A 24638-nucleotide genomic window follows, 5' to 3' on the forward strand; every position below is an offset into this window, starting at 1 on the left:
GGTACTTCCTCCTTCCTACCACACTGGTTGCACTCAAACCAGTCAGTTTTATAGGAAGTCGGGTAATCGTGGCGATAGGGCTCCATCAGCTTGTTAGTGGCTGTTTCAATTGACATCTCTGCGTCTCTTTCTACGGCCTATGTCACCGAGTTTACTCAGCATAACCATCCAGCTGTAGTGCTTTAAAGTGGTCGGAGCGCAGCCCTTTCTGCCACAATGGCTGCGACGTAGCGTAACTTTTGGATCCACGGTGGATGATCGACAGCGCTCAGAAGTGCCGCTGACTTTTACACACTTACAGGAGACACAGAGGAGGAACAAAACATGAAGAAACAGTTTAATCGCATGAGGCAACTCGCCAACCAGACAGTTGGAAGGTGAGCGTTTGTTTTTGTTAAACAACATGCGTTGTTGCAAGTTGATGTCATACTTTGTGCTTCTCCTGGAAGGCCAACACTGTTGTTGCTTGTCATGATTTGTCAAGTGTTGTTCTTTATACGTCTTATTGGTGTCAGAAGGGCGGGGCTGGGCTTTTTTTGCGTTATAAATACCTGGATAGTTTGTTAAGTTTGAGAAAAGTAAAGCAGTTGAGTAACGTCAAAAAGAAACTAAACCTGCCCACATGGCATGGACTTTGATTTTTAGAACAATACAAAGGGTTTTTAAAAGGTAGCTGGGTATCCAGATGTGGTTTAATGAAGCATGATTATAAGCGTTGATGTTCTCATACTATCATATGTGTGTATGTGATAGTACACAGTCAGTCACTTCATTACATTTAGGGCCGCAGCTAACAATTGGTTCCATTATCGTTTAATCATTTTTTAATTAATCCTATAGAAAGTGGAACAATGCCCATCTTACATTCTGTGAGCCGATGATGACACCGTGAAATGTCTTGTTTTGTTTGACCAGAACTCTAAAACACAAAGATATCCATTTAAAAATGATACAAAACTGAGAAAAGTAGAAAATGCTCTCAATTTGGATCCTAGGAATGTTTGCAGTTTGTGCTTGATAGAATAACTCAAATGATTAATTGATTATCAAAACGTTTTCCGTCAGCTGATTGAATTGTTTGAGTTCTAATTGGATTAATATCATTTACTCTGTACTTCTGTCTGTCTGTGTCAGAAGAAATACTGCTCAGTTTGGTCTACACAGTATAAAATCATATGCTACAGTCATTGTTATTTCTGCCGTTGTAGGCAAGGGTGTGCACACAAACACGTATTTTCTGATGTGTGGCGATACTCGTCGTTAGTACACACACACACACACACACACACACACACACACACACACACCCACACTATCTATACCATCTCTTCTTCTCCCTTCATCTCAGTCCCCACAGGGGTTTCCAGCCCTGTTCTCTATCAGCAGCCACCACTGAGACGATGTCTCCAGTTATTACTGCATTAATGGTTTCTGCAGATGACTTCTTCAAAAATGTCTTTGCCACCAATAGCCTGTAGCCACTGGTGTCTGATTCTTTGCATAGGGTCCTCCATATGTTGTGTCAGAGCCATAAAACTCAGCAGAATAACAGCTTGCTTACTGAGCGGCGGAAGGACACACGCCCACTGTGGAGAACTGCTGGATACCAGGAGATTCTTTAGAGCCATTCGTAGCTCTGCATGACTAAGGCAAAGTGGGAGTGAGCGTTGTGGGTAAAGTGAAATTATGAAGCAAGTGATTACTACAAGACAGCACTAAGGTCAAATTATGTTTTTCTTTATTCAAACAGAAAAGATTCCAATCACAACTTCCCAGAGCCTCAGATGACGTTGTCAAAACATCTTATTTTGTTTGGCCAAAAGTCCCAAATCCAATAATAATCAGTTTACTACAGAATAAGAGAAGCTGCAAATCCTCCAATTTCTTCTTGACGACAGAAACGAATAATCGATTATCAAAATAGTTGCCGATTCGTTTCTTGTCGATCACCTTGTCGATTAATCGGCTGATGGTTTCAGCTCTACATCAGGTTGATGACACAAACGTAAAGCAAAAATATAAAGTAACATCTTAATGGTGTAGATCCATCTCTGGACTTTTGTGATTCTTTTGTCTAAACTGGCTTCAATGGTGTCTATTCTCTACTACCTCCACGGTTTAGGACACTCTTTCTGTATTACTGTGAACTTGAATAAGTCTTATACCATCCTTCCACACATATAAGCATTAATAGACCTTAAATTGTCCCCCCCCCCCCCCCCCCCCCAATGACGGTTTGTTATGATGTGGTTCTCTGTTTGGCACAGGAAGGGCCAGGCACGAAGGGTTTTTTGTGGTGTAAGCATTTCCATGGTTGTTGACGGGGACACAGCGGAGGGCCGGGGACGTCACAGAGACACAGAGGGGTGGTTCTTTTTAATAAAAGAGGAAGCAGTTTGATTTACATGTAGTCATTGGAGTGTGGTTTAAGCTTGTTTATGAATTCCAGCATACCTCTGCAGCACTTTTGAGAGATAAGCTCAGAGCACTTTAAAAAAAAACCTTGTATAATACAAACCGGTTTGTATTTTGTGTGTTTTGATTAGATTTCCCACTGGATTAATAATCAAAAGTTCATTTACATAACACAGTTACTGTTTCTTCTCTTTCTGTGTTTTTTTGCTCCAAGTTTTCTTTGACGTCTGGGCTCCAGCATTGTGGGAGTCTATTGTTAGAACATTAGCTGTTGGCCAGAGCCAAGCTGCACTTCAGTCAAATCAATGCTGATTCAGTATTGATAGGAATCTAAAGATTGGTAAGGTAGAGAGCCAGTAAAGCCTAATGTGTAATGCAATCATGTGGATAAGTGTAGGTGTTCTGCTGCAGACTGTATGTCATGCCATCACATGTATAGCGTGTAGTACATTTGAACTGTTAAAGTAACAATGTCTGACTTTGTAATTTTTTACGTTATCGATAAATCTATAGATGTTCTTCCTCAATCATTCGCTCCAAAACTCAAATATATTCTATTTACACTTTGTGCCTCAATAGTGTCTCCTCATTATAGTGCTATTGCCAGAACTTAAACTATGTGCCAAAAAGCTAATCATTGATCACGTATAATGAAAAACTGTCTCTTGAATCATAAATAACAAGAATTTATGACCAGTTGAACAAAAATTTATTTTCATGGTACAAGCTTCAGTCAACAGAGTGCAGCCAAAGGCGTTTTCGATAATATTTCAGGCGTAAGTGAGGTAAGCCAGTATCTGTAGGGTGTAAGTGAGGTAAGCCTGTATCTGTAGGGTGTAAGTGAGGTAAGCCTGTATCTGTAGGGTGTAAGTGAGGTAAGCCTGTATCTGTAGGGTGTAAGTGAGGTAAGCCTGTATCTGTAGGGTGTAAGTGAGGTAAGCCTGTATCTGTAGGGTGTAAGTGAGGTAAGCCTGTATCTGTAGGGTGTAAATGAGGTAAGCCTGTATCTGTAGGGTGTAAGTGAGGTAAGCCTGTATCTGTAGGGTGTAAGTGAGGTAAGCCTGTATCTAGCGTGTAAGTGAGGTAAGCCTGTATCTGTAGCGTGTATGTGAGGTAAGCCTGTATCTGTAGCGTGTATGTGAGGTAAGCCTGTATCTGTAGGGTGTAAGTGAGGTAAGCCTGTATCTGTAGGGTGTAAGTGAGGTAAGCCTGTATCTGTAGGGTGTAAGTGAGGTAAGCCTGTATCAGTAGGGTGTTAGTGAGGTAAGCCTGTATCTGTAGGGTGTAAGTGAGGTAAGCCTGTATCTGTAGGGTGTAAGTGAGGTAAGCCTGTATCTGTAGGGTGTAAGTGAGGTAAGCCTGTATCTAGCGTGTAAGTGAGGTAAGCCTGTATCTGTAGCGTGTATGTGAGGTAAGCCTGTATCTGTAGCGTGTATGTGAGGTAAGCCTGTATCTGTAGGGTGTAAGTGAGGTAAGCCTGTATCTGTAGGGTGTAAGTGAGGTAAGCCTGTATCTGTAGGGTGTAAGTGAGGTACGCCTGTATCTGTAGGGTGTAAGTGAGGTAAGCCTGTATCTGTAGCGTGTAAGTGAGGTAAGCCTGTATCTGTAGCGTGTATGTGAGGTAAGCCTGTATCTGTAGGGTGTAACTTACAGCAGTATTAGGTAATAGCTCTTGCATGAAGAGGGTTAATTGATCCCTGCGAGATTTAAATCTATAGTGTGGGCCTGCTCTGGTAGAGAAAGGGGAGCGGTCTTCAGGGATTTGTGTGTGTAGAAGTAATACGTGTGGTCGGGTGTATTTGTTAGATATCGACAGGGTGAGCGACGAGCCCGTTTGCTGGTCTCACTACCTCCAGCAAGATTTTTATTTTTTTTAAATGGGTGGAAGTTTGCTTTTGAGAGTTTGAGGTCACATAAAGAAGCAAATGCGTATCTTATTTCAAAGGTAGTTATGTCATTTCTGAAACGTTTTTGGAGTGATGTCACTTTCCTGTTTTCTGCAGACTCGGCTACAATGTGCAGTTTCCAACATCAAGGAGCCACATGGCATCTCCTACCATCCTCCACACAAATACAGCGCACACACCTCCTCCTGTTGCCATAACAAACAAGGTGCCGATGACACAGGAGGAAGTATGTGTTTGTACATGGTGGAGGAATCCGACAGGTCCATCATAGAAAACAACCACAGGCACGATCAGTGATTGCCTTGTGCATATGCGCATACATGTTCAGTATGTGTGCACAAATGATACCCAGTATTTCACATTGTAAGCAGGTCCTTCATGCGATGTTATTGTGGATTATGTAATTTCTTTGTAACTTTGCTTCAGGCACAAACTGCAGACAGGTTAGGCTAGAAAGGCTCTTCTGCTTTAGTTTGACTTCAGTCTCATTTACATCAGTTTTAACAGCAAGTTGGGTCTTGCTTAGTTGAACTAAAACTTGTGATCCATCAGAAAAAGATAGTGCAGATTCAAATGCATTACCATAGGACAGATGTGTCCTATGACTCACATCCTCGGAATTGCATTATATTGTTCGGGTGTTTATCGTATTGTGTCTTATCTCCAGGGTGTGTTTTATTTCTCTATTTCTTTGTCAGTGTTTGACCTTTGACCTAATTTGTGTTTCCATCAACAGGGCTGAGAAAACCGAGGTGCTGAGTGATGACCTTCTACTGGTGAATATGACGTTCTTCTTCTCTGTCACTGTTAATACACGTCGACTGTCGGGGAGGCTTCAAACTTTATCTCATGTTGACGACATTCTGCGATTTAAAGATCACGTCATCCATTACTGTACAATAAGAGATAGAAGCACAATATTTCACACTATAAAAACATGATGATATGCGTTGTTGAGTTACTATTGAGTTTCAGTTATTCCCAAACTGGTTTCCAAACCAGAGTGTGGAGTTGTGGTGTCATTGCATTCATACAGTCTCCTAATGTCGCTTCACATTATAAAATGCAACTGAACAGCAGCATTCACAACATTTACTTTGGAAATTGAAAAACATATTTTTGAGGACTTTCTCATTTAGACATTTAATTGATTAATTTATCAACAGAATATTAATTAATTACATTAAAGACCGTTATATTGAACAAAACAAAATAGTTTAATACGTTATCTCAAGCTGTGGGGAATTCTAACGGGCATGTTAAACCATTTTCACATCTCACAAGTGGACAAGTCGAGACAGCATTAATATGCTCAATTGATAATGAAAATAATCCTACACAAACCTGCCAGTTGCATTCTTCAGTAACGTTTTTCTACAAATAAGAACCTGCTTGTTTTAATGTAAATGATTCTATTTGAAATATGAACCATTTTTAAGAAAACGTATTTTACAATTACGGTACCAAGAAAAGTATTCTACTATATTGTCTTGTGTATCATAGTGAACCATGAGCTGACTGTATTGTTGCACACTTAGCAGCAACAGTTGTTTGTTTACAGCTTAATGGAACTGTGGTTCAGTATCCGTCACCCTACAAGGCTGTTTTTGTTGTTTTCAGGATCTGTGAAAGGCGGAAGTAATCGAAGGACTTACAAGTTCTACTCACAGGCTCTGTTAAAGCCATCATTCGAACCTTGTTGACGCCAAGTCTCTCCGCAGTCTTAGAGTACAACTGCTGGCATTAAAACATTACTTGGGAGTTTTTCATTCTGTAACGCCTCACCAGCTCAGGGGTTTGCCCCTGTAGGAAAAGTGCCTCATGGTTTTCCACTCAAGGCGAACCCTGGCAATGTTCTGTTATCTTGAAATCATACTGGATGTATGCTGTATGAGGAGGGGGGATGGGAGTATTCTGACTAGTGAAACTGTGAGATCACTGCTAGGAAAAGAGTGTGAAGAAATACAAGAGAGGCTGAGAAAGACAGAGCACGCTTACAGTAGAAAGGAGCCTTTGTCGAAGGAAAAGTAAAGGTGAAGTCTAAAGCCTCTCATTCAGTCACGGGAGTCAAAGTTTTATGACATGCAGCAGTGAACTATGAACCCCATGTGGTTTGCAACCACAGTAACAAACAACGCAAACACTTGGTGGTGAGCAAACTGATTATTTCTCTTTTGAATAAGCTACATAACTGCAACATACATGCACTGTCCGGCAGTGGCTCAGTCAGTAGGGGCTTGGACTGTGAGCCGTAGGGTTGCTGGTTCAAGTCACCGACCCAACCTAAAAAATAGAGCGTGACTGCTACTTGGAGAGGTCCCAGTTCACCTCCTGCCCTGCCGTGGTGCCCGTGCCCTTGCCCAAGGCACCCGACATCCCCCTTCCCCCCTCACTCCCATTGCTCCCCGGGCGCTGTACATTAGCTGCCCACTGCTCCTAGTACTAGACTCCTGGTACTAGGATGGGTTAAAAGCAGAGAACAAATTTCACTGTGTGCTGTGTGCTCTGCATGTGAGACCATTAAAAAAAGAGGGTTTCATCCCTCCGATTCAATATAAGCAAGTTGTTTTGCTGTAATCACGACAGTTGAGGCTTGTTTTTTGCTTTAACAGCAATAAAAGTTATGAAAAGTAAAGGTGAAGTCTAAAGCCTCTCATTCAGTCACGGGAGTCAAAGTTTTATGACATGCAGCAGTGACATACATACATTGTCCCAAAAGCACAGCGCACAGACCGACCCAACCCTTCCAGAGAATGCTTTCTCTCGTCTTTGGTCCTCGTCCTGAACGACAGGAGCTTTGTGCTGCGTTAGACATTCCTTTAGCTGCAGCTCTCAGTGAGGAATGTGACTGTCAAGCGGTCAGAATAGTGGAAGTGGCTTGGATGTCTTTTGGGCATAACAACTTGAGTTCCAAGTCAGAATCTGCAACCTGATTTACAGTCATGTCGATAAAATGTTTAGCTCGCGGTGTACTGATTCGCAGACTAACGAATCAGTATTGGCATTTAAATTCAATCACTCTTGCTGGGAAAGTTGTTCCCTCTTTGCAAACGTGAGCATAGGAAGAATAGATTTTCTTCCCTCCCCAACACGCTCCCACACTCCCTTCTCTGAACCGTCCAACTTGAAATTTGACACTATGATTTCCATGGTGTTGTAGTAGTTTTCTGTCTTTTTCCATTGGCTTACGCATGTGTCTTGTTTGGACACGTCCTGCATCATGGAGTTGAGGAGGCTCTCATACAGTAGAGATTCAGGCTGGAAATGGTCCCATAGCTCAGTATTTGATTACTTAGAACACACAATGGCCTGTTGTTGTGGATACTGCAGCATATTCATATCTGATACTGTATGCACCTCCAAAGCTCACTTATGAACACGTTACATCTTGCTTGTTTATTAACCAAAGCTTAAAATGAACAGGTTGTGGTTTTTACAGGCGGTTATGTGCTGGACTACGAGACAAATTAGATATAATGTGCTAATTTGTGAGCTTTAGAGCGGCTGGTAGGCAGATTTTGTCACCTTCAGACAGAGCTAGGCTAGCTGTTTCTAAGCTAAGCTAACGTGCTGCTGGCTGTATCTTCATATTTAACGGACAGACATGAGAGTGGTATTTATCTTCTCCTCTAACTCCAGACTAGAAGGAGAATAAGCGTATTTCCCTAAATGTCAAACTATTGCTTTCTATTCAGAGATCCTGTTTCGGACTCTGTGATCAGCGTGACAGACAGTTAGCCATCCTGCCAAAAAGGTCAGCCAGCCAACCCATCAGTCGACCAGCTATCCAGCCTGCCAAAGCAGCTTCAAGCCAGAAAACAAAACTGTATCCACCCTCCCGGTTCCTCTGTGACTCACTAAATGTTCCACATTTTTTTGCTGTGGCAGGTCAGAGGTCGTTAGCTCGCTCTGTTCACTGTTTTCATTGCTGTCTGGAAAAAAAAGATGGCGGTAACTGTCCTGTAAACCTTTGGACAGCTCTATAACTAGAGAGGCAGGCGGAAGGGATCGTTTGTGCTCGTTTGTGCTTATGTTTGTGCTTTTTTCCCCCCTCCTCTCCTCAACTCTATTAGTAAGTGTGTCAGGGTGTTTCTGTGTCTGTGTGTAAAAGAGTCTGTTTCCATAATTTAGTTTCTCCCCGAGGCCAGATCTCTTCTTGTGAGCGCAGTAAATCCGTCTGCTAATTGAAGGTTAAGATCATCCTACTTCTCTTTTAATGGGTCATTATATCATTATTGAATCTATGCCAATACGTCATTACGCCATAGGTAATGAAGAAGACAAGTAACATAGAGAAGGGCAGTTCAACTTCTAGACATTTCATATGTAAATGTTGTAAAACAGACTGCAAATCAATATCGGAGACATAATAATATGTACTTTTGGTGTGTGTCTCGAGAGTCTTTTGGTTTACACTCATGGAAAACTCGGCAGAGACAATTTGATCACCCATTGTATCCAGTCTGCGCCTGCACTGAAGTCACTCAGGCCTCTTTCTTTCCTTCTTGGCACAGAACATTGCAGGACTGGATACAATCGAGCCATTGCCAGATAGAGCTAGACTTTCATGCAATAATCAGAGCTGGGGATCAGCTGAATTGTGAGCAAATCAATTGGATCCAGGCAAGGAAGCTAAATCCAGCTGTGGTCTGGCATGGAGTAACAGCTGCAGGAAAGAGGGAGGAGAGAGTAGAGAGAGCGAGAGCCTGACATGCTGAGAAGAGAACAGTGAATTAGAGAGGATAAAAGTGGGGGACAGCAAATGAGCAAATGAGGGGCCCTCAGATGTAGGAACACAGCTGGATGTTTACACTGAAACAGGAAGAGGAAGTGATAACATTTGTATCATGCAAGTTTAAATTGAGTTAATTGGCTTTGAAGACCATGCTAGTGTTTTGCGTGCTTTAGCAGATTAACTCTAATGTTTGTATACTTAACATTACTGCTGACCATTTCCCAAAGCACACCATAGTTATTGGACCATTTGAACCGTTCACCCACTGGCTTCATTTATTTCAGTAACGTATGGAAATCAAAAGGCAGAGACTTGAACCTTGACTGACACTTGTTAGTTACGTTATTGTGACATGGTAATAGAACTGCGAGCAGGGACTGAAAACACATTTGGTGCATTCAAGAACACTCTGAGATCACAGAGTTGAAAATGTAACTTTCACAAATTAAATTAATAAATGGTAACTGAAGGATTAACCATGTCACCAGTGTTTCAAGTAGGAATGCACTGATCCGCTGGATCCAATACTGAGCTTATGAAGCAGGTCGGATAAGGATGTGACCCTTACACAGTGAATACAGTTTCTGTGTCTGACATTTTAAAGTCACTGTTTCTGCTTTAAGTTACATTCATTTGGTCACAGCAATCCGTCCCAATGATTTCCTGCTGTGAGGTAGCTGCTACAGTTTAGATTTGGGGAAATCAAATGTATTGGGTGTCTACTCAATATTGGCAGATAAGTGAAATGAACCTAAACCAATCTGAAAGCATAAGTTATGCTCCGAAAAATGGGCTGTGAGAAGGTAAAGCATACATGTTTTGTAGATAAGGGGCTAAAACATGCAAAACCATCATATGACACCTCAGGCCTGCAGACAGAATGATTCATCTGTTTTCCCTGATAATATCTCTGCATGGAGTCCTCCATGTGTCGAGACAAAGAAGCTTTCCCTGTTCGCAGTAAAGACCACAATCCATCCGTCTGTTATTTATTTGCCATGATTTCTTCCATCTGGCTGTCAGTGCGGCCTATTGTAACCAGGCACACTGCAGAATAGAGCTAGACAAACCGCATCGACATCCTCCATCTTTCAATAAAAAGAGCGGGATGGAAAGTTTAGAGATGGATGTCATGTTTTGATTTTTGCTCACACCTGGCTTGTTTTGGGGAAAATGTATACTGTATGTATCCACTATTAGTCACAGAGTAGGCCTGTTTTTGTTCAGATTTTATAAAATGTTTGTGTCTTATGTGCGCACACAGATCGAGAGGCGGTTGGAGTTGGTGCGTTTGGTGTCGCACAACACACACAAGAGGCTGGTGTCCTGTCTGCAGGGTCAACTGGGCACAGACACCGAGAAGAGACATGTAAGTTTCTCTTTACCTCACTTACACTCACAACTTTGAACAGACCTGTCATTACCTCATCTTATTATCTCAGCAGGTTTGCAACACGCTACACAGTCAGGATCTCTATGTAAAGCTTTTTCTATTTTGCGAGAGGAGTAAAGGCCCTGTCACACATATCCGAATGACAGAAACAGTATGCCGGCGCATACGAAATATCGGCAATGGGTTGATATAAATGAAGGGTATGTTGTGATCGTTTGAAGGATGCAGACATTACGCCGAACACGCCAGACATACACAGTTCTGTATGGCAGAAACATGCCGGCGTATATGAAAATTAGCTACAAATGTGTCGGAGTCCAAATACGTCCAACTTTTCCACAGCGGTGTTGTAGCCGACGAATACATAACAAATTATTATACGTATGTCAAACATTGATAGCGTATCACTTACCTATTTAAAACGTATCAGAGCGTCTGGCCAGCGGAGCTGGAAAAGTGCCCTCTGGTTCACGTCATGCTGATGCTGGAGAACGGCTAACATGCTGAACGCTAGCTGTACTGTAGAAACACGTTTAATAAGTTACTCCATCGTCAGGCATAATCTTAACATAGGGTAGGAATAGGGTATCCACTCGTTATTAATAAACTGGCTGTAGGGTTCACCGTCAGCCGATGTAGCCTATAGCTAACGTAGTCACGTAGGTATTTACGTAGGTAAATATTGACCTACGTATTCCGTATTCACGTATGTCTAACGTCACGTAACGTCTGCATATCTTATGAAGCACACGTCGGTACGTCCGGTAATTTTGAACACACTTAAAACATCAGCGTTCAACAACGCACCCCAGCGTAACACAGTGAGCTCTTAACGAATACTACTTATACCTTACCTTATATCTACGTAAACCAGCGTGTTGCTGATATTTTGTATACGCCATATTTTTGTATACGTTATGCATTCGTTGGGTATTCGTCTGATACAATTTGTATAAGTAAGTGATGCGCTATCAATAGGTTAGACATGCGTATCTGTATATGTTCACTTTTCCGATCCGATGAAAAGTTTGACGTATTTGGACTCTGACAAATTATGCGCCGGCGTACGTTTCTGTCATACGGATATGTGTGACAGGGCCTTAACTCTGTAGCTCATACATAAATTGAATAAGGGTGAATCACTGACACCTTTAGTCTGTATTAGCAAGGACCTGCTATCTTGTGTTATGAACACATAGTGTCTCCTCTTATGTAACACATTGATATGAGAGGCACTCGGGAGGAAAATATTCAACGGTGGCCTCCTGCCAGATCACTATAACTGAATAACAAACCTACCTCATACACACACACACACACCTTTTTTTATGATACAATTATTAAATAAGTACATTTCCCAATAGCGCATGTTAGTAATGGCTGATTATTATTTGCAGTAATTACCAAAATCCTAGGCACTGATCATTGGGTTATCCTTTCACTAGTTGTTCACCAAATATTTTTAAGTAGGCTGAACTTTTGTTTGCTGATCTGCCTGCAGAAAAAGCTGCCCCTGACAACGCTGTCCCAGGCCATGCAAGAGGGAGGCAGTCAGCTGGGAGACGAGAGTCTGATTGGGTGAGATGCCTGTCTATATCGCAACATTAACATTAAAACATACCATTAAAAGAACATTAGAATTGTGAAGGGTCTCACAAGGGGCCTCTTCTTGTGTGTCTTTGTGTTTTCTTTGACATTTTTCTCACTGTGAGAAAAGTAGTGATAACGGTCATATTTGTGTACATTCCTGTGTGTGAGCAGCAAGATGATGGATGTGTGTGGAGAGGCTGAGAGCAGGTTAGCGACTGAACTGATGCAGCACGAAGTTCAGATTGAGAGAGACATTCTGGAACCTCTCAACCAGCTGGCTGAGGTAAAAACCCTGAAATGTAGGGATGAATTATGACCTGCATGTATCTGTATTCAACCCTTGTGCCCTAAGTTGCTCTGATATCCTTAGAAGACAAACATGTCTGCATCAAAAAACTTTTTTTTTTAACGATTACAGTCCTGATAATCACTTCCAAATATACATACATTTTCTGTATCATAAATTCTAGGGGGATTTCTTTATTCTTTACAGTCTGAGATATGTCAATGATTAGCAATAATGTTGATTTTGGTGATTTTTTTTTCTTTTTTGTGAGCAGGAAATCACGAAAATAGCATGTATCTATAGTAATAACTTTTGAAGCCAGGGCTCTAGAAAACCTGATGCAATATAATTAATTTATGCTGTAATGGTCGAGGGATCAAGAATCTTCATGTTCAATGGGGACAGTTTTGTCCTTAAGTGTCTTAGTGTCTGTAGTTTGGCTACATAGTTTATTATAGACTTATTTTAGGAGTTGAGGTTAAACTTCCAAAATTTAAACAGCCAAAATGTTTGAAAAGTTAAAAAGCCAAAAATGTCGCTAGTGAGGTTCAATTGTAAATTAGCATTTTAGTACACATTATTATTATTTACTAAAACACTCAGGAAGCCTGTACAGGATACGTACACACCGTGTGTGTGTGTGTGTGTGTGTTTAATCTCATTGATGTGCCAAATTCAACATGGCCTTTGGCATCTTTTTGTGTTATATTGCAGTTCTGCATGATTCATATTGACAGAATGTTCTCACGGGAAAGGTGTTATCCTCAGTGTTGACTATGGAGTCCATGTGTCATGCTTTACTCATGCTGTACTCATGATTCTCACCGTTTCTCTCACAGATCGAGATTCCCAATATATTCAAACAGAGAAAACAACTGGCCAAGCTGGTTCTGGACTATGACTCGGCCAAGACAAGGTACATTGGCTTGTAGTCTCAATTTACTGGTCGAACAAATATTTATTTGGCACCATTATTTTAAAATTGATTAATTATTAATTAATTGCACACCTGTCTTTTTTTTTTTGCATATTTAGGATTTCAAAAATGTGTGTAACTGTATAAGACATGCTTAAATGTCTAAATAATTTATTTGCCTGCAGGTGGTACCAGGCAACAAAGTCCAACAACCAGGCTATGGCCGCTAAGGCTGATTCACTCAAAGACGAGATGGACGAGTCTCTCAACAAAGTAGAAATATGCAAGGTAGATTTAGTTTAAAATACAGTTTATTTATTACTCAAAATAGAATTTTATGCTGTTATTTCTCAACATACTTTAACAAACACTGTGGTTTTAATATGCTGTATGTAAAGTTTTTAATCGACACACGTCTAATCTAATGGTACATTCCAGTCAGGGCCTCTTCATCAGGTTAGGTTCATATCTTAGGAACTGGCTGAACAAAGGAAGCTTTGTAACAGGAACAAATATGCTATGCACATTATTAGGACCACGTAATTAAAGGTCATTGCTTTGTCATCTGGACTTCATCTGTGTCTTAATGAAAAGTGTTCTGTCCTACAGGACCAGCTCTCTGCAGACTTGTACAACTTTGCTTCCAAAGAGGGAGATTATGCACGCTATTATGTCATGGTGGGTGCACCTCAGTTACGTTTACATTCACTATATGTCAAAGTGTTGTATATTTGACCTGTGATTTATGTTTGTGTATGTATACCAGTTATTAGAGGACCAGGCAGACTACCACAGGAGGTCTCTGGCAGCTTTGGAGGCAGCTATACCGACTATTCAAATACAGCAAGGTGAACAGCAAGACAGACATTCATTAACTCTGCAAACATTATAAAAAAACATAACCTTTTCATGCATTCATCGTTTAACCCCAATATAGTCTTAGAACTGGCAGCTGTACTCGTTAATATATTGTCCAACACACACGCTGCTCTGCATTGTTGAGAAATGCAGACTGGCTTGTCGTGGCTTGATGCACCTTCTCCTGGTCGACAGTGCAAATAAAGTAAATCAAAACAGCCAGCTCAGCATTTCTCACTGTTTTTCCCCTCGACATCGAGCACATTCATAATAGTATCAGAAGTCAATAATGGGCCCATGTTTAGTACCTTAAATGTGTCTATGATGAGATGCTTTTATTTCCTTCATGAGAGCCAGCAGCAAAGAGCTCCATTTTTCTCTCAATTAAATTAGCTCCGTCATCTCAGCTTTATCTAATGCCACCTGCGCTTTTACCCCTAACCTTAACCCTAACCCGAATAAAGGAATTATTAACAGCTTAGAGGTGGACATACAGGAGACTAATTAATGAAGTCTACTCATTTTCCAGAAAACAAAATGATTAAAATCTTATCGCATCAGTTTCACAAGTTGTGTTTCCATAGTGTGTTATGGAAACCATAGGCTTCCGGGGATTTTAGAAACTTGATTTCCCTGGCTAGATTTCTCCTGAAGAAAACCTATTTCTTGGTTTTTATATGTATGATAGGACTTTAGACAGGGGAATATCACTGTGACGGCAAGGCAGTGGGATGAAAAGAGAGATCATTACACCTACATTTTCACTGTCAACTATAGAAGAATAGTTGACGGGTTCAGAACAGAAGTGCTGTCAAACACTCGGATAAGTTTGAAGACGCTGACTTCTTTCCTAGATTCCTGGATGGAGAAGCCGGCGTTCGGCACAGCTCTGGAGGAGCACCTGAAGAGGAGTAACCGTGAGATCGCTCTGCCCATGGAGGCCTGCGTCATGATGCTGCTGGAGACCGGCATGAAGGAGGAGGTATGGCTGGAGTGATGGCTGAAGAGTGGGAGAAACTAAAGAAGAATAAAGTAGGGCAAAGTTAATGAACCCGAATTTGGACATACATTTGTACCCATAAAACTTCACCGCTCCCCGCTGTCGTAGCTGGAAGGAGGTGTGTGTGTGTGTGTGTGTGTGTGTGTGTGTGTGTGTGTGTGTGTGTGTGTGTGTGTGTGTGTGTGTGTGTGTGTGTGTGTGTGTGTGTGTGTGTGTGTGTGTGTGTGTGTGTGTGTGTGTGTGTCATCTGTTATGTATTAACATGTTCCCTATTACACTCTTAAAATGTAACCATATACTAGACTAAGGAGGACATTTTTATTAACGGAAATAAAACTTGCTATACTCGGTCTACTCACTCTGAAAGAGGCACATCTCTATTTGTAACAAAAACAATTCAACTTGACTCCCTCAGTCACTTAGTGGATGGTAAACTACGCTTCCTTTACTTCTCCTTTCCTGATACCAACCCAGACTCACTTCTTTATTTTAGGATCGAAACCAGTCACTGTTGTTGAAAAAGTACGAATCAGACATATCTCTACATTTCCCCCCCCCCCGCAGGGTCTCTTTAGAATAGCCGCTGGAGCTTCGAAACTGAAGAAGCTAAAAGCGGCGCTGGACTGCTCCACCTCGCAGCTCGAGGAGTTCTACTCTGATCCCCACGCCGTCGCCGGTACAACCTCTTCTACAAATCTGCAAAAAAGTGAAACCATCTGGTCCAGCTCATTTTCTCATAGATTTTCTTTTCATATGCAGGAGCCCTGAAGTCCTACCTCAGGGAACTTCCTGAACCTCTAATGACTTTCGGCCTGTACGACGACTGGACACAGGCCTCCAAGTAAGAAGATACACAGATACGGCTCTTTTTAATATCCTGAAAAACAAACTCAACCTTTGCTAATAAGCATTAAACACACACTTGAAGCAGTGTGTGCTCACAGGTTGCTTTGGATATTCTGCTACTTATGTAACAAGCAAATATTTTGTGTGTTTTCAGTGTGTCTGACCCAGACAAGAGGCTTCAGGCCTTGTGGATGACATGTGACCGCTTGCCAAAGACTCACAAAGCAAACCTCAGGTAAGAGCATCTTTTAGCTATTGTATTCTTTGCAGATGATGCAATACAACATGTTGTTGCACAGCGGCAAGAGGGGTACACTTTGTTTCTAAAAGTGCATCAACAGAACCGAATGTATGAAATTTCTGTTCCGTTTCTCACTTTCTCAAGTGATACTGCGGTAGTGCCGATGTTTTATTCTACTTCTCAACAGAGCACTCCCTCCTGCCTAGAACAATGGTTCTCAGCTTGGGGTCCGTACATAAATCTGAAGGCTTGTTCTCTCCAATTTATGCTTCTTTTTTTTTTTTTTGTTAAATAATACTGGTCAATTTGACCACTTCAGGCCGATAAACTCAAACTGGAACAATTTAAGAAGATAGAATAATTCAAGCTGAGCTGCCCACAACTTTGCTTTGGGAACGACTGGCTTAGATTTTCAGTTGGCTAACTAGCCCGTAATTAAACAACAGTTGCAGTAGCTTAGAGGTTTTTAAATCAATTGGTGTCTCTGTTTCAGGTATCTGGTGAAGTTTCTGGCTAAACTGGCTCAGGATAGTGATGTTAATAAGATGACTCACAGCAACATCTCCATAGTCCTTGGGCCCAACCTGCTCTGGGCAAAGACTGAGGGGTAAGAACTGTGTACTGTTACCTCATATTTATGTCCAAGTACAAAGTGAAGCTGAGGTTCGATGAAGCTTCCTTCTGTCCTTATCGGTCTGTCTGTGTTCAGGACGCTGGCAGAGATGGCAGCAGCCACATCTGTCCACGTAGTCGCCATCATCGAGCCCATTATCCAGCATGCTGATTGGTTCTTCCCTGAAGGTAAAACATCTCTGATTTGTTGTATTGGCGACAGTACTTCTTCTCTCTGTCTTACCTAAAAGAAGTTAAATAGTAAAAATGAGAAAAGAGTGCACAATAAAACTAGGAGATTTTAGGAGACATTTAACCATAAACGAAAGTATTGTACAAATTAACATCTGACTTGATATCAAAATGATATTACAAGCATTAGAAGATCATTTCTCCCATCATTGTATTTTTCATCATCTCTTCTCTATTTGCTTCTTCCCTCCAGAGGTGGACTTCAACGTGTCGGGCATGTTTGCCTTGCCCACCCACCCAGCCACCCCAGACCCCGAACCCGGCCTGGAACGGAAACGCCCCGGCAGCCTGGTGGGGCAGGACGGGGACAGTCACACACCCCGTAAAGACAGGTACCTGCCTCGCCCCAACCTCAGCCTCAGCCTGCCTCTCACCCTCCCGTCCCGCCCTAAGACACTGAGCAGGCAGGAGTCGCGGGGCCCGGTCGTGTCGGCCCTCTATGTAGTGGCCAACGAGTCCATCACAGTCACAGAAACACCCACTGAAGATCTGCCCAGTCCAGACTTCAAAGCTGTGCCACAGTCCAATGTAGCTCCCATGAATCCAGTTACTGATAAGTAAAAGAAGGGAATGATGTTATTTTGTGTGACTATTTTTTTTTGCACCACATTTCTGTTCTGTTTAGGTGATTTCAGCACAAAATAGTCCATTATGTTTTCCCGAAGATTGGTATTGAACATGATGAAAAAAGCAGTTCTCTTGCAGATTAACACAAACCATTTTGAAAATTTTTCAGTCTCACTTGGATAACATTTTGTCTAGACCTATGATTCTCGTGTGTTACTCTTGTGTACTTTTGTGTTATCTCCTTTGTTTCCCAATTAAAGCTTAGGACACACCGTCGGTTGCTGGTTTTGTGTGGGCTTCCTCTGTTGCATTTCGTTTGTATGGTGCGGCATCTGTCTCTTCTGTCCCTGCAGAGATGTCGCAGTTCAAAGTTCTATTTAAAGGGTCACTGTCATTTTATGTCCTTTTTTTGCGTTCTACTTCCTGAACTGGCTTCATTGAACTCAGGAAGTGGCGTCTTTTTCTGTCTCCCGCACCATCTCTCTCTCTGTCTGTCTCTGCGCTCGCTGTTTTTCTGTCTCTCGGTCTCTTGCTCTTTCTGTTTCTGTCTGATGGCGTGTGGTTTGCCCTCCTGAACTCTCTCCCCTCTCCCCCCTCCCTAGCACTGTTAACAAACAGCCGGAGCCCACTCCACGTAGAGCCAGCACTGTAATTAGAAAGCAGCCACAGGTTACCTCACCCACCTTCCAACCCCCACTGCCCCCTCTGGAAGCCTGGGGTCCTGCCCAGCCTGAGCCGCAGCCTCAGCTCCCGTCCCCGGCTACAGAGGCTGAGCAGCCTGGCCTGAGTGGTGCTAGTAGTGGTGGTGGTGTTGGTGGTGGTGGTCTGGGTGGTGGGGTCCAGGTAGCCACAGTGCAACATCAGGTTGTAACCCAGCTCAGCGCAGATGAAAGCAGGTAAGGAGGAGCAAGCTGAGGTAGCAACAACACTCCACCGCCTGCTCGCAGCCAATCAGCCAATCCGGAGCTCACCCGCCCTTTTATGTTTGTCATGTGTTTGATTGCTCTTTTGAGTTAAGTCAATAAGAATCATAAGAATAACAATGTCTCTAATTTCCACATCTTTTTAATTTGATTTCATTTTTATAACAAATTAAGAATGTAATGCAACAACAATCACGTGATGCTTTGATTACAGGCGACTTTTATCCTCCCTCCTGCTTGTTGTGATGATTGACCAGTCTATTTTTAAACATTTCCTTCTTGCCTGCGTGTCTGTCCGAGTGTTTGACTTCTTTGTGGCAATATTTGATTTAGCATGTAACACAATACTGAACTTATGAACAAACTGATGTTGCATCCTCTTCTCTACAATGGTCTCTTTATATTATTTTGTGAATTGTTCCTCGTGTGATAACTTTCATCTAATGTAATAAGCTTTTGAATGAAAATACGTGCAGTTTGTTTTCTATGTTGCACGCATTAATTCTCGCAGCACTTGCTTGTTAAAATCTGTTAAAAGTACAGATGACATGTTGATGGATTAACGTTTGGATTCACTGTATTCCCACAGCCCGGCTCGTGAGCTCATGTCCACCCCTCCTCCCCAGAGGAATGGTTCAGTCCATCTTACAGTAGGAACCTCTCACTCTCAGGGTGGATCAAGGGGGCCTAGTCCACACATGGTTCGGAGAGGTGAGAGAATACAATGCTAATTTGATTATTTAATATTATTAATATCCTGTAATAACTATGTTTTCCTCTCAAGGCACCAAGAAGCAGGCCCCTGCCCCACCCAAACAGTTCAACCCCTCTGTTTCCCAGCCCAGCAACACCCAGACACCCAGCTCCCCTTATCACCCACCCATCACCCCCCGACGCCACCCCAGCAAAGACAGCCCTATCCACGCCCCGAGCCACCCGCCCCCGCAGCCTCCTCAAGCCCACCTGGCCCAGGGGGAGTCGGAGCCTTCTCCCCCCAGCACTCCCACCCCTCCTGACACTCCACCTCATAATGGATCGCACTCCAACCCGCTGTCTTTACACCACTCTGGATCTCTCCCTCGCCCCTCCAGGCCAGCACCCAAACCACGGCCCCGACCCAACATGCCGCCGCCCCCACAACCTGCAGAAAATGACAATGGTAATGCAATCTGCGGCTCCGCCTCCAAGGTCATAACAGGTAAACGGTCTATTCCTCGTGCCTCACAAATCTTGTTTTTTTTAATATTTTTATACTAATGCGTTATATAAGAAACTGTTTGCCAGCAATGTTTAAAAAGAAAACTGAACTTAAGAATCAGATTGTTGTTTAAAAAAAAAAAGAAGAAAAAGGCACACCAAGCAGCAGAAATCAAGAAAGGGTGCTTGTACTGTGACAAACTAAAGTATCTCTGTGTGAGTGTATGTTTGTGTGCAGTCTTTCCAATGGAGCTCGCTCCAAATAGAGCAGGATCTTTTGATCTGGCCACTTCTGTAGTGCTGCGGTGAACAGACCTCAGACAGCCAGTGGTGTAAGAAGTGTGTTTACTAAACTAAAAGTAGCAAAAACCAAAATAAAATAAAAATACTCCAGTAAAAGTGGTGAATTCAAAATGGCACTTAAGTGAAAGCACAGACATATAAACAGCAAAATGCACTTTAAGATATCAAAAGTAAAAGTACTCGTTATGTGTTTGATTTATTATTTAAGCGTCTTTTTAATGTTGCAGATTCCTTTTATATTCTGTCATATTTCACAAGCTCATTTCTTTAGAATGTAAAATCATAAATCCGGCACAGTACTTGAGTAAATCTACTTAGTTACATCCCACCAGCCACAAAATAAAGGAGTTTACTGTATGCAGTGAGCAACTCCTGCAGCGTTTTAATGAAATACTTTTAGAATGTGTAACTCCAGATGTACCATGTGCATATAAAATCAACAAGAACACATATTTAGTGATATTTAACATTCTTATTAAACATGATTTCTTCTTCTGTTTAAGCATTGCAACGACTGACATCACTTGCTGCTCGTCAGCCGATACTTTCTTCAGTATTGAGTGATTTCAGCTTCCTCTCATGGCGTTGCTGTATTTAGCTTTCTGGCTTTTGGTTTCACTGTGCCGTAGTGCTTCACACACTAAATGTAACTGTGGTGATCTGATGCATGACAGGAAATGTGTAAATATTACAGATGTCTGAGCCGCTGGTCTGCCTGTAAGATGAGCTTTGCAAGGCAGGTAATGGTAAGGATCTGATTGGCTGATGTGTTAGCCTTGCTTCGGTGTCCACTGCATGCGTGTTGTTGTGCACACACTGTATACATATGTGTATATTAGTATGCATTCGTCCTGCACTTAAACCCTGCTGTCCAGCAAAACTAACATGCTTTTGATTCCCTCACCATCCTCCATGCAGAGGTTGGATGGCTTTTGCCTGCTAACAGTTTTCTGTGATTACTAACATTCCCCTAAACAGACTTTAAACTGGCGTGTGCTGTTATTCTGTATGTGAATTTTCTTAAACAGATCTATGTTGAAAATTAGTCTCATTTCACGATTAACACACCAAGGATACTCTCCAATAACCGCCCCCACCTCTAAAAATGTTACCTAACTGGTAATATAATTGCAATGTTGACTAGACGTAATATAAAGATTGATCCTTGGTGTCTTATTGAGTGTGCAAAGGTTGTTTGTGCGCTCCCCAGTTTGAAACCGTGTGTGTGCGTTGCCCTTTTATAAATTCAAGACGTTTCTAAATTGATTAATTTGCTGCTCTGTCCCCCTAACTGTCCTGTACAGACGGAGGCTTATTTCTAAAGGGGATTGGACGAGCCCTCATCCCTGAGGTGATTGCGGACCAACAAGGGGAGAGCTCTGCTGGTCAAGAGCTCGCCCCCGCCCAGAATCTAGACCCTCAGATCGAGACAGAGTTCACGGCTCTGTGAAGATAAAGAGGGGATCGCTGTCATCGAAGTCCTCCTTCACTCAGCCGGTCCATGTAACAGATTTGAAGGTTTAGAATCAAATATCAGACCGGAGACTGGAGCATATCGGTTCACCCCAGCTCCTCATGCTCCACTCTCATGATGCCAGACTGCTTTCTCTGTTTTGCTGAGACTCGAACCAGAAACCTCAAAACTTGTGTCCAGCTATTAGACTTCATATCATACTCTCTTTGTTCTATATACTGCTGGGTATTTTAAGATTGGACTGCAGAGCCTTGCTAGCCCCAAGGCTAATGGGACTTAATATATGTATAATCTGAACACAGAGCAGCTGAACTGAATGGGTGCTAAGCTTTCAAAGTTTTAATCCTTTTAAAAAAAAAAAAATGTTTTTATCTTGTAGTCGATACAAAAGGTTCAATGCTATGAATGTTTTTGGAGACTCAAATCTGTGAATCTGGTTTTAACACCACCTTGACCCGAAAACCAAGTATTTTCTTTTTTTATTCAGCATAGTGTGGAGATATTCTAGTGTTAGCCAGCCATTGATGATCTATTTATCAGTTACAAAGGGCTTTTAAATAATTGTCACACACTTCAGCACCGCACCACACATACCAGTGTAAAGGACCAAAAAAAAGGATATGGGTATTTAATTTAAATGACAATTTTGAGCTGCTCGGCTTCTATTATGGTTGTTAATGACCAAATATTTTGTGCAATATAAAATGCAGTTGTCTTCCAATGGTGTCCTCTCCGCAGCACATATGCTGTCATTTTGTGTAATTCTAGTAATCCAGTGGGGTAGAATCTGATTTTGTTTTACCAAGCTCAAAATTGATTTAATGCTCAAAGATTAGCTTTTATCATTAAAAAGGGATTTTATTAACAGACCGATTGTGATAAATGTGTTTTCAATACATAGCTTGTCACTCCCACTCAAACTAAAAGCTACGACCAAATACAGCCAAATTCTTCTTTGTGTATAATTTTTTACCACGGCTGACAATCTTTACCTTTTTTGGGAGGGTGTTTTTCAGCTCATTGATTATGTTTTTTATTTCTTCTCAGCATTTTTATGTTGGCTTTTCTGCACATAATACATCCTACAATGCATCATTACGCTTGATAATTAAAGGTTGTTCAACATTTACAGTGTTGTCAGCTTCTTCATCAGTTATTTGTCATTTTGTCAAAACATGATCGTTCCTCAACCAAAAGGTGGATGCATAAAGACTTTGCATAAAGAGTTGTTATTGGAATATGTTTTAGCTGTAATTCATTTACAAAAAGGACAAACGTGTTATCAAAGATATTTGACATAAGCATTCCTTCCATGCATGTTGGTAAGATTAAGACCTTATTTCAGGCATCAATGTGAGAAAATTAGATTCTTTTTAATACGATTCGTGTTTTCAGTTTACAAGTAAACCATGGCATGTGCTTTGAAGGAAATGGCATCATTGTACTGTCAGTTTTAGGCCCAAAACAAAAAGAAAGTGGAATTTCTTCTCATACTAAAAATCTGTACACAACGTTTTACCCGCCCAACACACCGTGTGTCCATCAAGAGTGTCGCAACCTGTCGGTCAAGCCCAGTAGCCGATGATGAAGGCAGTTACAGAGAGGCAAATGAGGAGGTTGATGTTAACAATGAGTCGTAGACGTGGCTTTTCCTCCAGAGAACCGATAGCCTCTTCAGGTGGAGGAGGCATCACAGGAGTATCATCTCCCTCCTTCCTTCTATCCATCCCACACAGCCAGCAGAAGGCAGACATCAGCCTGGACTGCTTCTGGACGCTGGACACGGAGGATGAAGAGTCTGCAAGAGATCGGCGGGGGGGGGGGGGGGGAGAGATAAAACACTGAAGAGCACGACTGACTGACAGATGGCCAAATGGAAACCCACCTTTCCTGTGATGACATGCTTTTCCGTTGCAGCTCTCCTTCTCACTTCCTGTGACACACATGTCATTCCTCTGACTGGTGATCACCTCTGAGCTCTTAGTGCTGCGCAAAACTGAGAAGACCTGCTCTTTGGGCTCCACTGGGTCAAACCTTGTAAACCAGGTGAGGCGACTAATCTGTTATTTAAAACAAATTTAAAAAACATGCTAAAAGTTAACATAGTATAGAGGGTAGTATGTTTGGCTGGCACTCAAAGCTTTTTATAGTATGTGTGATTTACAGCAAAAAATAGGCAGAAGGAACCAAATGATGATAAATTTGGTCACAGTTTTAAATCATTGTTCTGCAAACTAATATCAGTCTTCCTGGTACCCTGAGGTGTTATTGACCCCTAGTGGTGATGTAGAGCGACGTTATAATGAGCAGAACCTTGTAATCTTTGTATCTTGTGTACTGGCAAATAATGGACCAGTAAAGAAAACAACTTAATGCAATTTAATTTGTGTATTTGTAGTGAACAATGTTTTTTTTGGTGAGAAATACTGAATCTAAACAAATTGCTTTGCTTACAATAAAAGGTCGAAAAGCTAATTTTTCTATATCTGAATCTGTGGCCCAAGAAGAGATTTTTCTGTACCCTGATAAGATCAATATGAGTGCAAAATAATGACATGAAATACAGAAAATAGCCCTACAACTGAAATTCAGATGTAATTTAGTGGCTTCACCTGCTCCGGTTTAGGCGCCTCTGTAGCCAGGCTGATTACAACCACCACAACCAGGGTGATGAAGGACAGTAGCATGGAGAAGTATAGGTAATGGACGTATTTCAACACTGCAGGCCTGTCATCCTCCTCGTAGCACAGGGGCTCAGGGTAAATGAAGTCCAACAACATGCGGATGCACCCCACCATCAGGCCGACAACCAGGCCCCAGAATGCACCCTGATGTATCGAGGGAGGGAGAGGAGAGTCGGAGACCACCAGAATCACATTCATCATTTCCAAAACCAAGAGGCTTTTAAAAAAATAAAAAGGTTAAAATAGAAAATAAAACACGTCCACGATACATCTACAAAATACAATATACAGGTGTGTCTACAGGGGTATAAACTCGTGTTGCATTTTGAAATTCAGTTGGGTCGTTTTGCTCCCATCACAGAGAAGACTCATTGTCCAAATGAGGTTTTGCGTAATGCAATGAGATATTTATCGTTTATTGAGGCCCATGTGTTGACTC

General features: G+C 41.9%; 2 protein-coding genes across 6 annotated transcripts in view; one reads left to right on the plus strand and one right to left on the minus strand.

The window, feature by feature from the left end:
- arhgap17b (Rho GTPase activating protein 17b) lies at positions 1-22644 on the plus strand. Of its 4 annotated transcripts, none has more exons than XM_029438036.1 (21): positions 1-377; positions 5059-5098; positions 10322-10426; positions 11952-12028; positions 12212-12323; positions 13166-13242; positions 13428-13530; positions 13852-13920; positions 14009-14090; positions 14955-15082; positions 15665-15776; positions 15860-15941; positions 16101-16181; positions 16681-16794; positions 16897-16988; positions 17245-17383; positions 18221-18514; positions 19131-19252; positions 19326-19739; positions 20736-20787; positions 21346-21483. In XM_029438036.1, exons 1-20 carry the CDS (start codon positions 325-327, stop codon positions 20741-20743), a joined length of 2304 nt encoding a protein of 767 aa, XP_029293896.1. In that variant the 5' UTR covers positions 1-324; the 3' UTR covers positions 20744-20787; positions 21346-21483. The 4 variants fall into 4 exon arrangements, with proteins under 4 accessions (XP_029293896.1, XP_029293897.1, XP_029293895.1 ...); XM_029438037.1 differs by having other exon boundaries at positions 20736-20781; positions 21346-21477; XM_029438035.1 differs by lacking the exon at positions 20736-20787 and having other exon boundaries at positions 21346-22644.
- slc5a11 (solute carrier family 5 member 11) overlaps positions 22329-24638 on the minus strand; it is a 6436-nt gene continuing 4126 nt past the window's right edge. The window contains exons 13-15 of one of the 2 annotated variants that reach the window (XM_029438048.1): positions 24128-24343; positions 23401-23575; positions 22329-23313 (exon numbers count right to left, since the gene is read on the minus strand). In XM_029438048.1, the coding sequence (XP_029293908.1) occupies positions 23081-23313; positions 23401-23575; positions 24128-24343 (624 nt within the window). In that variant the 3' untranslated portion in view covers positions 22329-23080. The remainder of the gene's footprint in view (positions 23314-23400; positions 23576-24127; positions 24344-24638) is intronic. The other variant, XM_029438047.1, reaches the window with a different exon arrangement.

The sequence above is a fragment of the Cottoperca gobio genome, chromosome 8, assembly GCF_900634415.1.
Source record: "Cottoperca gobio chromosome 8, fCotGob3.1, whole genome shotgun sequence".
NCBI lineage: Eukaryota > Metazoa > Chordata > Actinopteri > Perciformes > Bovichtidae > Cottoperca > Cottoperca gobio.

Coding starts and splice junctions, on each gene's coding strand:
- arhgap17b (XM_029438035.1), top strand. CDS start 325: ATGAAGAAACAGTTTAATCGCATGAGGCAACTCGCCAACCAGACAGTT. Junction 10,427..11,951: donor CAGACACCGAGAAGAGACAT/GTAAGTTTCTCT, acceptor ATCTGCCTGCAG/AAAAAGCTGCCCCTGACAAC. Junction 16,989..17,244: donor TGATTGGTTCTTCCCTGAAG/GTAAAACATCTC, acceptor TCTTCCCTCCAG/AGGTGGACTTCAACGTGTCG.